The 16,816-nt window shown below is 45.6% G+C and overlaps 1 protein-coding gene across 3 annotated transcripts in view; it reads left to right on the top strand.

Annotated features, from left to right (window-relative positions):
- TTLL10 (tubulin tyrosine ligase like 10) overlaps positions 1 to 16,816 on the top strand; it is a 191,405-nt gene that overhangs the window by 47,165 nt on the left and 127,424 nt on the right. Inside the window, exon 1 of one of the 3 annotated variants that reach the window (XM_060276204.1) lies at positions 6,751 to 7,318. The exons of the other annotated variants lie outside the window; for them this stretch is intronic. Coding sequence (XP_060132187.1) covers positions 7,223 to 7,318 — 96 coding nt within the window. The 5' untranslated portion in view covers positions 6,751 to 7,222. Of the gene's footprint in view, positions 1 to 6,750; positions 7,319 to 16,816 lie in introns of those variants that run through there. 3 annotated transcript variants of the gene reach the window in all.

Below are 16,816 nucleotides of genomic sequence, written 5' to 3'. Positions count from 1 at the left end.
CTTCCTTTTGTACCCCACCTTTCCTACAATGACCTCTTGGTGCTGTATATGCTTCTCCTGCCCTTCCACTCAGTCCTCTCGACAACCCTGCGAAGTAGGTTAGGCTGAGAGATTGTGACTGGTGAGAGGTGACGCAGTGGGCTTCGCATGCCTGAGTGTGGATTTAAACTCTGGTCTCCTAGGTCCTAGTCCAGAGGTTGGCAATCTAAGGCCCATGGGCCAGTTCCATGAGCTTCCTAGAACTGGGCCATGGCTGTTCCATGGATCGGCATGGGGATTCTGTACTTCCCCCCCCCCCATGGCACAATTTTTTTCTTGCCGCGGGGACCGACTTCTGGGTCGGAAGAGCGCTGGAAATAGCATGTGTGCCCATACGCGTGCGTACACACCAATTCCAGTGCACTTCCAGGATGGAGGAGTGCCTGTGCGCATGTGCACACACTATTTCCGGCGCTCTTCCAACCCAAGAGGTCTGCCAGGGAGTGGACCAGACCGGCCTCAAAAACTGTTGCCGACCCCTGTCCTATTCCGATGCTCCACTGTGCTTTCACTGGGGCATATTGCAACTCCAAATCCCAGATCTGGCAGAAGGCCATTCTTAGGCAGTAGCCAATGCTAGTCCTAATCTAAGTAGACCCATTTAAATGAATGGACATGGCTAACTGAGGCTCATTTATGTAAATAGGTCTGCTTTGCAAAATCTAGCTGGATAAAGAGGTGCTTTTGTGTCTAAATTGGAAGGTGCAATTCTAAGGAATCTCCTGACCCACCTTTTTCTCCCCAAGAAACATTTAGCTTCTGCTGAATTTTCACTTTCCCCCCACTAGGGGATGGAAACTCCCATCATGCAGCTTTTAAAAAATAGCCACTCTCTGACTGCATTCTGTGGTTCCCCTACTTTGAGCATTTCACTCCTGTACATTAAAAAATAGAGGAAAAGGGTCTGCATTGTGTTATTGGAATGTGACAATAGCAGCGCTAAACACATAATCCACTTCTGTTTGTCTGCTTCGTTTTATGGGAAGCCAAACACTTTTCAAGAGTCAAAGAGCAAGAAGAAAAGAAAATGCCTTTCTTTAGCACAATGATCTGGGGCTCTTCCTTTGATCTTTCTAGTGAGTGAATCATAGTTATTCCTAGCAAAATGCCCCCCCCCAATGGCGTGGGGAGGTCTTAAATCTACAACGTGGGTATTTTAGCACCTGGGGTTTCCAGAGGTGCACATGGGGGTGAGGGGGGGAGAGGGCAGAATGAAACAATTAATATTTTGACCGCTGATGTCACAGCTAGGGATGTAAGAGGGCAGCAATCATGAGAACAGAAGATGAACCTGCTGGATCAGGCCAATGACCCCTTTAGTCCAGCATCCTCTGAGAATGTCTCTTGCTTGAATGCATGGTGGACAGAGAGGGGCGGGTGTCAATGTGTATAAAAAGCCAACTGTACAAAGATAAAAAACATAAGAGGAGCTATGCTGGCTCAAGCATCTAGGCCATCATCCTGTTCTCACAGTGGCCAGTCGGGTGTCTGTGGGAAACGCTCAAGCAGAACTCCTGAGCAGAAGGGCACTCTTTCCTTCTGCACTTTTCAGCAACTGGTATTCAGAAGCATTACTGACTGACTGTGGAAGCAAGTCATGGCTAATAGCCACTGATAGCTTTCTCCTCCATGAATTTGTCTCATTCTCCTTTAAAGCCATCCAAGTCGGTGGCCATCTTTGCCTCCTGTGCAAGCAAATTTAACTATGTGCTGCATCAGGGGTGGCCAACTCCCAAGAGACTGTGATCTACTCACAGAGTTAAAAACGGGCAGTGATCAAAGTTGTTGAGCTTTTTTTAGGAAGGAGGACAGTACCGTTTTTATGGGCTGCATGTTGAGCTTTTTTGGGGAGAGCCAGTGATCTACTGGTGATCTACCACAGACGTCCAGTGATCTACCGGGAGATCACGATCTACCTGCTGGACGTGCCTGTGCTACATGAAGGATTTCCTTTTATCTATCTCGAGAATCTATTTCCGTCCTGCCCTGGGTTTGCCTCAATCAGCGCTGTTTCCCTTCCAATGCAGTTTGGCTTCAGCTAACACCTACATTATTCGCCTCGCTATCTGCTACGAATGAAACTACCTAATCACATAATTAATTCAAACGGGAGGGAAATGTCAAAAGCAACATAATAAGAGACATACTTATTGATGTAACATTTGCAGGCTAAGAAAACAGCAACAGCGAATCCTGCTTGTGATGGTTCACCTGGTTTCCGCTCCTGACCTCCGACAAGAGTGCAAATGCTGGGAATTTCTACTCACATTTCTTTTCCTGCTGCATTTCTCTGACATCCTTAGTCACAACTACCCTTTGCTCTTCTTTGAGAGAGCCCTTTCCTGACTAGTGTTTCTGGAGGGGGAGTGAGTGTGTGATGGAGGACTCTCCTCACCCCTACTGAAATATCCCAGTTCCTCCAGGTACCGTTTATAACGTTCACACCCTCTGATACTTTCCCTGGCTATGACCTGATGCAGCTCTGCAGTGGCAGGACATGGGCAGACTTAATAGCTCGCGCACAGCCCACAGGCATCCAAAACAATATTGCAGAGATGAATCATTTCAACAGCAATTTTCTATGTCCCACAACGTATCATCTGATTCAGTGTGGCTTCATCCCTGTAGGTTAGACTGGAAGATAGTAATGTTGTGAATCATTCTGCCATGTTGGGCAATATGATGATGTTCTCCCTCGGCAAGACATGGCCAGGCCATTAATGGAGAAGCCAAGGGGCTCTCCCAGAAGCCCTGTTCATTGGGAATCCCTCTAGATCTCTTTGCACAAAGGTTTCGTGGCAGTCTGGCAATGGCCCCTTCATACATCTTTTGGATTGTGCATTCGTGATTATTTGTGCTCATTATGCTATCTGAGAGTTCATGCATGATCCCACTTTCAAGACTATGTGCCTGCAAACGTTTCAGAGTGGGCATACTGCTTCATTTAAAGCTTTGGTGGCTATATTCCACCTCCGCTGTCAGAGCCAGTGAATGCCCCTGAATTCCAGTTGGGGAGTTGCAGGTGGGGAGAGTTGCTGTTGCACTCAGGTGGGTGTCCCATAGTGGTTGCCCACTGTGAGAACAGTCTCCTGGACTAGATGGCATACCCTTCAAGCATCCCGATTTCCCAGGGACAGTCCTGGAATTACAAAAACACACACACCATGGCTTCTGATTTGATCCCAGAATGTCCCTATTTCCCCTGCTAGTGCTGCTGCCGCTGAGCTCGGAGAAGAGGATGAGCCGACACTTTGCCTGAGCAGTAGCGGCAACAGCGGTGAGGGAGCATCCTGTTGCCTCTCCATGGCGTCTCCACAGCCGCTGCTGCCAGCCCCCTCCCTTGGGAAGCTCATAGTGGATGCTGAAGAGTGGGCAAGGAGGGGAGAGTCGGCCACTGCCAAGGCCCAGCCCCATGTGACACTCCAGCTTCAAGGGGCAGGCAGAGGGCAGGGCTGCATACCTGCCAAGTTCCGGCCTGAGAAATAAGGGACTGAACCGGAAGTAGCAGACCGGAAGTAGCGCTGCCGCCATTTTGGAACTGGGCGGGGCATGCTTAGAAGCGACTTTTGATGCTGCTCTGCCCTGTTCCAAAATGGCCGCCGCACCAGAAGTTGCGCTGCAGCCATTTTGGAACTGAGCAAAGCAGCATCAAAAGTCGCTTCTGAGCATGCTCCGGCCAGTTCCAAAATGGCCACCGCACCAGAATAAACTGGGAAAAAACAAAAAAATCCGTTTTTTCGGCTGGGGACAGCTGGAAAAATGGGGGTTTCCCAGGGAATGTGGGAGACTTGGCAGCTATGCAGGGCTGCCCTGAGTGGGAAGAATAGGGAGCAGAGTGGAGTGCAAGGAGTCTATTCCCCCCCAAAAAAAAGTTTAATCTTGCCTCCTTCTAAAATTTATGTATTGGTGTGTGTGTGTGTGTGTGTGTGTGTGTGTGTGTGTGTGTGTTTTAATCTACCAAAGAATAAAATGACATGAAATCAGGATTAAGGGGTTTTCTCAAGGAAATGCTCTGCGTTGTGCAGGGAGGTGGGGTGGATGACAAAAAAATGGGGAATCAAAAAGGGTCAGTTGAGAGGAGTGGGAAATGTCCCTATTTTCACCTGAGGAATGTTGGAGGGTATGAGATGGGCCTGTTCCAGCTTCAGAGTTGGAGAGGGGCTCTTGCCTTTATGCCATGCTTGTGGGCTTCCCAGACGCACCTGTTTAGCCACTGTGAGATCAGGGTATCAGAATGGCCACCGTGAGAACAGAATGCTGGACTATGATGGGCGCTCCTTTGCCAAATCCAGCTGTTGGCCTCTTCTTACATTCCTATGTTCTTAGTTCACTGAAGCTGCCGGCCCCATTCCCCCTCTGTTAGTTACACTTCTGGGAGTGGATGGAGCTGCAAGTCCAATCAAATAAAATAGTATGATTCATTTTTGACCAAAACAAGGTCAGCCACCGTGGTTTTTTTCTTTTCTTTTCTAAGTTTCCTCATCTTTCCCCTTCCGTCTTTAACTAACAATGTTGATGTACCAGCCAAACAGGATGGCTCTCTTCCCCCTCTGCCAAGCATGAATTTTCATCTGATGCAAATTCTAACAGACGACAGGAACCAGCAGTTCGGGAAGCTTGTTTGTTGAGGATTAAATAATGCCAATATGTTTAGTGAGGAGTGACGGGCTCTTGCCATAGGTGGGTGATGGCAAAGGGGGAGATCTGCATTAGCCTGTGTACATGAATGCATGTGGGTTCTTGGAATGAGCAAGAGTCCTCATTTCTGTATTGTTGCTAATTGCCTGAACAATGTTACATCCACAATGCCCCCATAGAGAAAAACAGGTAAACAGAGCTTTCATTGTCACTGCTGAAGCCCTGGCTCTCAACGTAAGCCCGTAGGCTTTCCATGTGGGAGCAAAGCCAGCTTCACTGTGACCTCAAGGAAGTAGAACGTCCCAGGGCGTTGCTGCAGGCCCCACCTGAGAATAGTCTTTGGATTGTCAGAGATATTGCAAAACTGGGCATACCGACTCTTTGCAGAGCTTGTTTTGAATGTAAATAGTTGCATTTTGTTCAGGGGTTATGTTTTGAGAGGAGATACTAAAGGGAGGTGCTGGACAAAGTTGGCCTCTATCACTATTCTGGAAATGTAGAAATGTAGGAACAGCCCAGACTGAGTGGTCTATCACAGACCAGTATCCTCTTTCCATCAGTGGCCTACCAGATGCATCTGGGAAGGCCTACAAGAAGTGAGTGATGGCCACAGCCCTTCCTCTGTTGCTCAGAGTTAGTGACTGACTGAAGCTCATCCACTAAGCTTTATGGTGTGTGGAATTGAGTGGAGGCCCCTGCCTGCCATGCTCAGTACCCAAGTCCTACAATGCATTGACATTCAGTGCCTGTGAACAAGAAGTTTCCATCAGAACGTAGAAAGCTCCCTTTGTAGTATGATGGACCAAGGTCCATCTCTCTCAGCATTGGAATCCTCTGGCCTTGGGGTCCATTGCAGCATCCCCAGGTCACTCTTTCTGCTCCTCAGGACTCTCTCCCCAGGCCATATCCAGACCCTACACCAGACCGTTCTGATTTTGGCCTGGTTGGGATGTGTCCTCAAACTGTGATAACGACTCTGGCTTGCTTGGATGGAAAGTAGAGAGGGTGGATGAGTGTGTCTAGAAACTAGCATACTGTGTGAAAGGTGAAATTTAAACTCGTTGCTCTACCCAGTTTGGCTTGTGGCCCTGCCCCTGTTTTGTGTCCCCTGGATGGTTCCCCAGAAGTGTCTGGAAAAGATTCGCTACTTCTTGTATACACTGGCTGGTGGTGAATATCCAGAATATCCAGGCTTTCAGACAGCGGTTTCCCCCAGCCTCACCTGGAGATGTTAGGGGCCATCAACATTGCAAAATCTGGAGAAGTGCCCCTTTCAAGGGATGGCTGTGTGTTGGTTCCCTTATTGTTTCAAAAGGTGCAGATTAGCTAGCAGCACCTGGAAATGTGAACTGAAGGGAATTTCTGCCCTGTACACCCTGAAACAACATTAATCTGGCTATGTGATCGCAGATTCTGTGCATCATGTCACCAGTATGAAACTGAACCCCTCTCTTTTAAAAATGCACCAAAACCACTTCCTAGATCAGATGTGGGGATATTATGACCCTCCAATGTTGCTAAGCCATGACTCCCATCAGCCACTGCAACTCCCAATGACCAGGAGTGATAGTAGTTATAGTTCAGCAACATGTGAAGGCCCAAAGGTCCCCCACACCTATTCCAGATGGACAGTGAATAGGACCCCGACAATGTTCTTTTGGGGGGTTAGAGAACACTTCGGGCTCCCCAAAGCTCCCCCTTTTTTGCATCAAAGCTCTTAACTCATCCCTGGCTATTGATGGCTGTCACAGTACAACGTAGACTTCCTTAAAGCCTTGCGTCCTAACATCTGAAACATATTTCCCCATCAAATGACTATTTTGGCAATCACTTCTTTTCCGTGTGGATATGTAGGCGTGCTTCTTCATACCCTTTGGTTTAAAAGAATCCCCCTATTTTCTAAACACATACACACACACCTTTCCTCTTTCTCCCCCTTCCCCCCCCCAGAAACTCTCTAAGCCAATAGTACCATGAGAACCCTGTTCTCTCCCTCTGCTAGACAGTAGAAGTTAAAAATTATTCAATGCAAAATTCCTGGCCTGTGAAACAGTACCAGGCAAAGATTTTCACCAGTTTTCTCTTGCATAGCCAAGGCTGAGATAAGACACTTAAATGCACTTGGTGGGAATAAATCTCCCCTTTCCGAGGTTTCATCAAGGCAGCTCATCTTATACCTTTTTTTTATTTTTTAAAAAATCTCTCTTTGCCCCCTCCCTTCGGTTCACGGAACAAGCCTCACTTCAAAGGCTAAGTAAGTAGTAGATTGATTATTTTTTAAGCAAGGCTGCTTTTCACGAGCCAGGGAACTTTGCATTGTTTCATTCCTTGCGAGTTTGGGAAACTGGGGAAGCGTGTGGAGGAGCAACATGGGAACTGATGCCGGATCCTCCAGCCCCCCCCCCAATGGACCCGAATTCCCAGGGCCTCTTGGGCTGTTTGTTGTTTTTCCTGCCCTTCATCATCTTAAGACAAATCACCTGGCAATGAAACTAACGGTGCAGCTTCCCCTCTGGTTGCCGCGTCATTTGGGGTGTATAAAAGGATGCCGCTAGGGAGTCAGAAGTGTCTCTTGGGATTGTTGGACGGCTTCTGCAAAGGGTCGAGGATCACGGTGGTTCTCCTGGGTGATGCAGCCAAGGTAGGGGAGGAAGGGAACCCAGCAGTTTTGGAAGGCAGACACTGCTGAAAAGTTGGACTGATCTGGCGCAAGTATTGGGGACAGTCACTAGAACATGTCGGCTCTTCACTCATGGCATGGCATGAGATTGCATTTGTCAATTATCTCATGGGGGGGGCTCTTAAATGGCAAATGGGAAGGTGCTACTGTAGAACGTAGTGTTGAGGAAATTTGTGATGGTTGCTTGAAGCTTTCTTGTTTGCCGTTTGGTCTAAACTGGGCCTGCAATGTGACTTTAAAAGTAGAAAGCTCAAAGAGCTCCTGTTTCTCGAGCGTCCATCCTGATCTGCTATGCACAAAGCTTGCATGCAGGTTATACAAGGCTGGCTCTTTATCTGTTCTGATTTGTTTGGAAGGATGTTGTAGGACCATAGTCATTCACCCTGGTTTTTTTTTAGCATAAAGCTTGTATCGTGGTGATACAAGGCGTCCTCTTGGTTTAAACCTAGCATGTATTTTGTGATTTATTCCGTAACATATATTCACTGCTTGATTGTAAAAAAAAATAGCAACACCCTCAAAGAGGTTTGCAAAAATGGGGATGTGGTATCCCTTTGCACCATTAGACTTTAGCTAGTATTTAAAACACTTTGCGAGGGTGTCTAACTGGATGCATCCCATGGCATGGGGAAAGCAATATCTTTTAAGAAAATAGCCTTGAATATTTATAATGCTGAAATATTGGAAATCTAAATATCATATAAGCAATTTATGAACTTCTGTTACTTTTATTAGCTGTTCTTGTTTTCTTTAATTAGATATTATTTTTGTGATCGTGATTGTAAGTTGTTGTTTTTTAAAAAACAACAACAACACTACAGTATTTTTATTGCTGTGTTTTAAATTGCTGCAACCCGCTCTGGGACTTTAGGGTGAAGGGTGGCTAATAAAACGGCAACAACAACAGCCAGTATAATTCATTCTGATTTGTTTGCGAGGATGTTATATGACAAGCAACATTCATCCTGATGTGTTTACAGGGAGGCCCTGTGTCTTCCCATCAGTTGATGTTTATTCCGCATCTTTAAGTGTGTTCCTCCACCACTGTCCTACCCAGGAAAAAACAAAAACAAAAAAACCATTGCACTGGAGCACCTTAATTCTACTCTAATTTTGATTGAATACCTCCAGGAAAATAGTGAAAGTCCGCAGGTGACCGAGAAAGGTGTTTGTTTTAACCAATGGGAGTCCTTCTCAGAATAGACCCATTGAAATGAATATGACTAACGTACTGTAGGTCCATTAATTTCTATGGGTCAGCTCTGAGCAAAACTTCATGTGCTTTACAGCAAAACAGCACTCTTTCCCAATGACCTCACAATCTAAAAATTTGATAGTGTGGGTCAGGGAGGCAACGGAGGGAAGGAAGGAAAGTGGCGCGAGGGTAACGGAAGCAGAATGCATGCCGTGTACAGTACTGGTGTTTTGTAATCCCTGCTGTTATTAAAACCACACAAACTGAGAAGTAGTGTGACATAGCGGATAGAGACATTGAGCAGCTCCACCTGCTGAAAATGCCCTCTTCAGCATAGCCATTTAAAGATGTAGACGGCCTGTCCTCTCTCCTATCCGGCCACACAAACTCTGTGGGTCTGTGCCTCTGGCAAAGGACCGGTGCCACTTATTCTAGAAACAGAAGTATGCTCCACAGAAAGAACTGTGTCAGGCCCAGCAAGAACTCTCTGGCTCTGTGTTACTACAATAGTTCATAGCAGTGTTGCTCACTGATGAGGTATATATACAGAGAGAGAATTTGAGGCACCAGCCGATTGGCTGGCTTCTGCCTGTTTTGTGATTTCAGCATGAATCTGGAAGTGGAAATCTTTAAAGTTGCGCTGAAGGTGGCTGTTGGAGGCAATCTGCCTCTGGATACCCATTGGTGAGAATCACAAGTGGGGAGAATGTTGTAATAGTCAGCTCCTTCCTGCGGACTTCTCAATGGGGCATCTGGTTGCCGGCTGTTTGAGGATGCTCGACTGGATGGGCCTCTGGCCTGAACCAACAGCCAGGCTTTTCTTACCATAGGTTCATATGATTGCAGATGTGCAGAGCACACAGCTCCATCGAGCACAGTCACTTATGCACAAGGCTGTGCAGCTCTCTCAGTTTTGGCTTCTCTCTGTTTCTCATTTTCTTCCAATCTTAAACTCAGTTCTACATATTTCTGCAGCAATTTGCATTTTCGTTTTGCTTAAATCCTAATGAAAATTCACCAGCAAAATTACGGAATGAAAATTTAAAATTTACGGCATGTACAGTTTGAAAAGAGAATGTAATGAAGATGCTATATCATTGGTATTTGACACCTGTAAAGCTAGCGAAAAGGTATAGAATGAAAAACGAGGCATGTTGGAAATGTAAGACATCAGATGGGGAATTTTTCCCACACGTGGTGGTCGTGTGATAAGATCAAAATATTTTGGGAATCAATTTATAACGAATTAAAAAAGATATTTAGATATACTTTCCCTAAAAAACGTGAAGCCTTTCTGTTGGGGCTGATGGGTAAAGAAATCCTAAAGCAGGACCAGAGGTTCTTTATGTATGCCACTGTGGCGGCAAGAACATTAATAGCCCCAAAGTCGCAAGAATTACCTTTGATAGCGGAGTGGCGGACGAAAATGCTAGATTATATGGAAATGGCCAAACTGACCTACAGAATCCGAGACCAGGACGATACGAGATTTCAAAAAGAGTGGAGTAAATTTGTAGAATATGTTAAAGACAACTATAAAGATATGAAGACACTAGCGGGATTGGTATAACCCTTACATCTTTGATATTCAGTATAATTAGCGAAATGTGCGAATGGAATGAACTAATCTACCAGTACCTGCTGGAGGGAGGAGGGAAGTCAAGGCCTGGCAAAGCCGCTTGTTGTACAGTTGTTGAATATGTATTGTATGAGAACCAAGAAAAACGATAATAATAAAAAATCTATTTGGATAAGAAAAAGAAAATTCGCCAGCATTTTAGTGCAATTTTCTCCTAATAAACACTTTTTCATGTGTCATTTTAACTAATACCCTAGATATTTTTGCAGGCAGTTTCCTCTGCTATGATTTTTATGCTACTTTCACAAAATATACAGTTTTGAGCAAGCGTCCCCCTAACTTGCGTACTTTTGTGCATATTGAGCAGTTGGAGAATTGCATTGCAAAATCTGGAGAAGGGTGAATTTCAGTAGTTATTCATGTTTCAGCCTGCACGTTCGTTGGAGAGGTGTGGATTAGGCTGTGTTTCATTAAAATGCAAACAAAAGCAACACCCCCACCCCCACTTAGACATCATGAACCCCCTGGCCACGACGGAAACCCCCTATGAAATGGATCACGAAAGCAGAGGGCAAAAGAGGGCAAAGAAAAAAGAAACTGCTAATTTATATGGGTGGATGCACATTTAGAATTGCATTAATTTAATGCTATACATCTTACCATAATGGGGGAGGCTGTGGCCATGTGACCCACTTGCCTGCTACCCAGGTGTTTGTTACCTGTTGATGGGCAACTCCAAGGTCTGTCCTGATCTCCCTTTCTTAGGTTTTTTAAAATAATTTTTTGACGTGGACCACATGGCCCTCTCAATAGAGGATTGTACTCTGTAAAACTAGAGGCATGTCTAGTCTAGCTAGGGTAATATCCACGCCACCCATTTAAGGCCCTCAAGCACTCATATCACTTTAATAGTCATGGTTTTCCCCCAAAAGAATCATGGGGACTGTAGTTTGCTAAGACGGCTGGGCATGTGAGCTCTGTGGCAAGGAAACTACACTTCCCAAGATTCTTTGGGGGAAACCGTGGCTGTTAAAGTGGTATAACTCATGGTGTGGTTGTGACCTAAGTCTGCATCCTGAGGTTACTGTGGTGAGAGGCTCAGAGAGTGACGTGGCCAAATCCCATGCGTGCTTACTCAGAAGGAATTCCCAGTGAGGGTCTTTCTCCTGGGGAAATGTGCTCAGAGGATTGAGACCTGATAAACAGCAGCACCAATACAAATGCTTCTTCAACGCTGGAATGCTGTGTTTATTTTGGATGGTTCATGGTTAATGTTAAAAAAAAAGGGAGAGAGGACTATATGAGGTTATCTCCACATTTCTGTCTTGCTCGCAAGTGCTGTTAATGATTTACCAAACACAATTTGTTCCCACAATAGTTTTCTGTCTCCTCCTGCCCTCACCCCACCCTTCTTGTCTCAACGAACTGGCTTTGGGTGAGTCTGGCCTTTTTTGTAAAAAGGGAACTGGAATCAAATGAAGAAAAGGCACTGCTGAGTCAGAATGCTGCTCCATCCAACCCCCTACTTTCCCAGCCATTACGGCGTAAACTTATGCATGTCTCTACTCAGGTGGAACTCAATACGACTGACTCCTGGGCAGGTAAAGTGTACGGCACCCCAACCTCAGACTCTTTCAAGTGGAACCTGTGACAAAAACGTTGCAGCTGTTCAGGCAGCATTGAATTATTTCATTTCTGAAAATGTTTATATGCTGCTAATTAATTCGTAAAGAAAATACCAAAGCAGTTCACAACAACTTTACATTAAAAAAACACCATATAAAAAGTCAAAATCAGAAGTCAGATAACCATTGTGGAAAGCTGTATTTTTAATTGCCTGTATAAACCTTTCAGAACAGAAAAGGGTCCCTTGGGGTCCCTTGCAACTCTACAATTCTATGAGTCCATGAAGCTTTTACGAGGCATTTAAAAGTTAGAACAGCTCTATTGGCAGAGCATGCAACAGAACTGGGCTGATTGCACCCATGGCATCTCTTCTGGGATATGTCTTTTTGTTCCTTTCTCCCCCCCCCCCCATTGCCTTCACTCCAGCAGTCACTTAGCTTTCCGTACCCGCTGAGCATGTTCAGTCCTCATTTGGATTTTTCCCCTCAAAGATTTTTTGTTCTTCTGCACGCTTAAGAGTTCTCATTTTTCCTTCTGATCATAAGGATGGGGTGGGCAGGCCCGGCTCTAGGTGCACTCCCAGTGGCACGGGGCGCCAGGGCGCCAGGCCAGCGGGGGGGGGGGCTGCGCGGTGAAGCCGCATGGAAGCCGTGCTGCGCGCTTCGAGGGTGGGGGCGCCGGAGCAATCTCCGCGCCTTAGCGCCAGGGCGCCCGACCTGCTCGAGTGGGTGTGGGGGAGAACTTCTATTCACTTTGCATTCAATGCCGAGTGGATTGATTTTGTGCTTTCCCAAACAATATTCGAACCGAAATGCAGCCATCCTTCAGAATTCGCACGCACCCGAAATTTGCAATGTAGTTCTCCAACCAACCGGTGCTTACAAAAATGCATGTGTTAGGTAAATACGTGCATGGAAAGGAATACATTAGTGAAAATAACATGCACAGATGCCTTCCAGTAGGAGAAGTGGCTGGCAAAAATGTGTTTAGGTGTAAAAACTGTACAGTGGTACCTCAGTTTAAGAACAGTCCTGTTTAGGAATGATTCGGTTTACAAACTCCGCAAAACTGGAAATAGTATCCCGGTTTGCAAACTTTACCTTGGTCTAAGAACGGAAACTGAATGGTGGAAGGGCACCGATGGCAGGAGGCCTCATTAGGGAAAGCGCGCCTTGGTTTAAGAACGGTTTCAGTTTAAGAACGGACTTCCGGAACCGATTAAGTTCATAAACCAAGGTACCACTGTATATACAAATATGCTTGCTAGGAGACATCCACAGCAAAAACATAAGAAGACCCTGCTAAACGAGGCCAGTGGCCAACCAGATGCCTCTGGGAAACCCTCAATTTAAGATTGGAATAATGGGGAACTGACAGAGTGAAATTGGCAGGTTCTCTCATCACTAGTTGGTGATGTTGCATCCCTCTCGAGGGGAAAAAGATCCCAAAGGCTGTGATTTACTAGGGACCAGAAATCAGCAGTTTAACCATCAGTCATTATGTGGGTGAGGAGTTGGAAGGGACCCTGAGGATCATCTAGTCCAACCCCCCCTGCAATGCAGGAATATGCAGCTATCCCTTACGGGGATCAAACCTGCAACCTTGGCGTTATCAGCACCGCACTCTAACCAACTGAGCTATAGAAGCATGAAATGCTCGTAATAAACGTGTGACTTGAGCTTATCTTTGCCATTGCTTTCTCTTTTTCTACCACGTTTCACTGTGACCTGATCTGCAGGCATTCTGTTTAGCTGTTTAGTGGGGAATGCTTTGCTGTGCATGGTTAAAAAGTGTCACCTGATGAGTTCTTCTAATCAATCTGCTGCAAACAGCTCAGGATCAGGCCAGCCCTGGGCGAGATCATTGTATGGGTGTCCCCCCCCCCCCGCTCAATATGAGAACAGTTCTTGCCATTTGCCTGGTCTGCAGGGGGTTAACAAAGCCCTGCCCGGAAGCCAGCCCTCCTCTCTCCCTTAGCATTTCCTTCTTGATAGCAGCCTGCTGGGGCTTGTGGGTGCGCCGCTTCCCCCCACCCCCAGCACCTTGGCCAATGGGAAGCAAGTGCGTGTCAGCTCTGAGTCAGCAACTGTGTCGGTTTGAAACCCAACACCTGTCTCTGGCCTGTGCCAGGTATGTAGGCCAGGTGGGGCACTCTCTGCTCTTTTGAAAAACCCACACACCCCTGCCCTGCAACGCAGCCTTCCCTAACAAAAGAAATTACACGTGTTCCTTTCTGGAATCGCCGGCGAGCCGAAACCTTGATAGCGCGTGAGAGAGGCTTGATCAACTGCAGCGCCCAAAAAACGGCTGTCTGCATTTGGAAGGCGCCACCTTGTTGCAAGATCTTAATGAGGATGCCTTTTCCCCTTTCTTTCTTTCTCTCTTTCTTTCTCTCTTTCTTTCTTTTTCTTTTTTTGCTTGGAAAGCCTTTGCTTGCAGGTGAAGGCGGAAAAGAAAAAAGGTTGCTGATTTTATATATTATAATTTTAGCCGCACTCCTCCATTGTCTCCCGAGTCAGACGGATGCCAACCATCGTTTTATAATTTCAGTGTCGAACTAGGTCTAGGGAGCCCAAGGTTCAACTCCCAATGTGGCTACGAAGCTCTCAGCCTAACTGACCTCACAGGGTTGTTGTGATCTCCTTGGAGGTTATAAATAACACACACACAAACACACAGAGACATTCTCTGCTCCTGAGCCAGAGATTTCAGGCAAGCAGTCATCCCCAGTTCATCCACAGCAGTCCCGAACACATTTCTGACTGTTGGAGGTTCAGGAGGGTAGGACCTGAAGCCATGGATTCAAATAGCCAGAAAGGAGTTTCCATCTAAACGTTAGGAAGAACTTTGTGGCAGTGAGAGCTGTTCAGCAGTGGAACAGGCTACCTCAGAAGGTGGTGGTCTCTCCTTGGATGTTTTTAAACAGAAGTTCAATGGTCATCTGCCAGGGATTCTGTAACTGGGATTCCTGCATTGCACGGCTGGGCTAGATTTCCATTGGGATCCCTTCCAACCCTAGAATTCAATGATTCTGTGATTCACGAGCCCTACTCGAAAAGAGACAAGAAAACAACAACTGCTGGCTAGGAATGCCAATTTCAGTTTATTTGCTATTCCTCTTTTGTTCCAGTATTCAGTCTGTCACATGTCCACATCCGTTTGCTCTTTAAAAAGCTCCCATGAAGATCTGACAACATTTTAGTACAGATTTGTTCTAATATGCACATTTTGGTATGTGGTTTTGCCGGCCATGCACATTTCTTTGTGTAGTTTGCCCAAATATAATGTATTGTTGTAGTTTTGGGTAATATAGGCATTATTTATTTATTTAATCATTACATTCCCCCCCAAAATTTTTTGGGATGGAGTACACTCGACTCCCCCTCCCCTTTTTTCCTCACAACAATCCTGTTGGTTTGTGTGTGTGTGTGTGTGTGTAGTGGTGGCTTGTGGTAGAGTAAATAAAATACCAAATACAGTACAATGAAACACACAAAATATCAAGGGTTGTAGCCAATGCTGTTTTTACTCAGAGTAGACTCATTGAAACCAATACACATTATTAATTAGGGTCCATCCACCAACTCTAAGTCAGTTTACGTTGGTTTTGCAGAGGCTTAAGTTTTAGTTTTTTTATTTAATCAAAGGATTTATAATGTTGCCATCTCACATAAAACATCAACTTGGTGTACAACAACTTTTAATTGCCTGCTGAAAACATTTCCTGTTCCTCCAGGCCCAGACAGGCAGTTAAGAATACGTATTTCCGCAATAGTTTATCGATGTCTCATTTTAACTTCTTTTCTATATATTTATGGTATGGCTTTATGTACTGTTGTAAACCACTTTGACATATTTCCCCCCCATGAAATAGCAGTATATAAATATCTTTATAAATAAATAACTACAATTACAGCGAAGCATAAATGCCCCCCCCCCAAGTATCATGGAAAACTGTAGTCAGTCTTCTTGGACATTCTGTTACAGCTTCAAAACTTGCCCTGCGTCAACAGAAAGGGAGACTCTGCCCTGAAGCTATAAAGAACTCCTTTGCAGATTTGATGCCATCAGACTTGGGCTCAACAGGGACTAGGAGTGCCTTGTTGGCTACAGAAAGTCATTGTCCTTACTTAGGTGTTGGATCTACAACATCCATCTTGTTTTGCCAATTTATCATCTCGGAGAGTCAAAGACACACCTTAGCCCGACTGGATCTTGTCTTCTTTTGTGTTCGATCTTGTTTCTGTGTGTGCCGTGAATAGTAATGTGACACACACGTCTCTCTTAATCTCGCTGAGGGTTCTTGCATCACTTTGTAATTGTCTTCGCTTTCTTCCAGGCTCTTCTTCTCTTTGAACCCATGTGCATGCGTACAGATAGTTCTATCGCTCGCTTGACTCAAGACCGTTATGTAATTATTAATTTATAATAACCATCCTCTTTATTAAAAAAATCTAAATACTTTCAGTGTTCAACAGTGCACTCCTGGTACAGTGGTACCCCAGGTTACAAATGCTTTAGGTTACAAACACTTTGGGTTACAGACTCCGCTAACCCGGAAGTAGTACCTCGGGTTGAGAACTTTGCCCCAGGATGAGAACGAAAATTGTGCACCGGTAGTGCGGCAGCAGCAGGGGGGCCCATTAGCGAAAGCGTGCCTCAGGTTAAGAACGGTTTTGGGTTAAGAACAGACCTCCGGAACAAATTATGTTTGTAACCCAAGGTACCACTGTATATGGTCATACCTTGGAAGTTGAACACCTTGCGAGTCAAACATTTTGGCTCCTGAATGCCACAAACCCGGAAGTGAGTGTTCCGGTTTGCCAACATTGTTTGGAACCCGAATGTCCAACACAGGTTCTCTGGCTTCCGATTGGCTGCAGGAGCTTCCTGCAGCCAGTCGGAAGCCGCGCCTTGGTTTCCAAACGTTTTGTAAGTTGAACAGACTTCAGGAACAGATTATGTTAGAGTCCTGAGGAACAACTGTATAACTGCTCAGAAATAAGACCCATTGAGTCCTATGGAGCTTTCTCCCAGGGTTATAGCCTTGGAGCCTTAC

This window comes from Zootoca vivipara, chromosome 6 (genome assembly GCF_963506605.1).
Source record: "Zootoca vivipara chromosome 6, rZooViv1.1, whole genome shotgun sequence".
NCBI classification, from domain to species: domain Eukaryota; kingdom Metazoa; phylum Chordata; class Lepidosauria; order Squamata; family Lacertidae; genus Zootoca; species Zootoca vivipara.
Note: the sequence above shows the minus strand (reverse complement) of the source record. Positions and strands in the feature narration are given on the sequence as shown.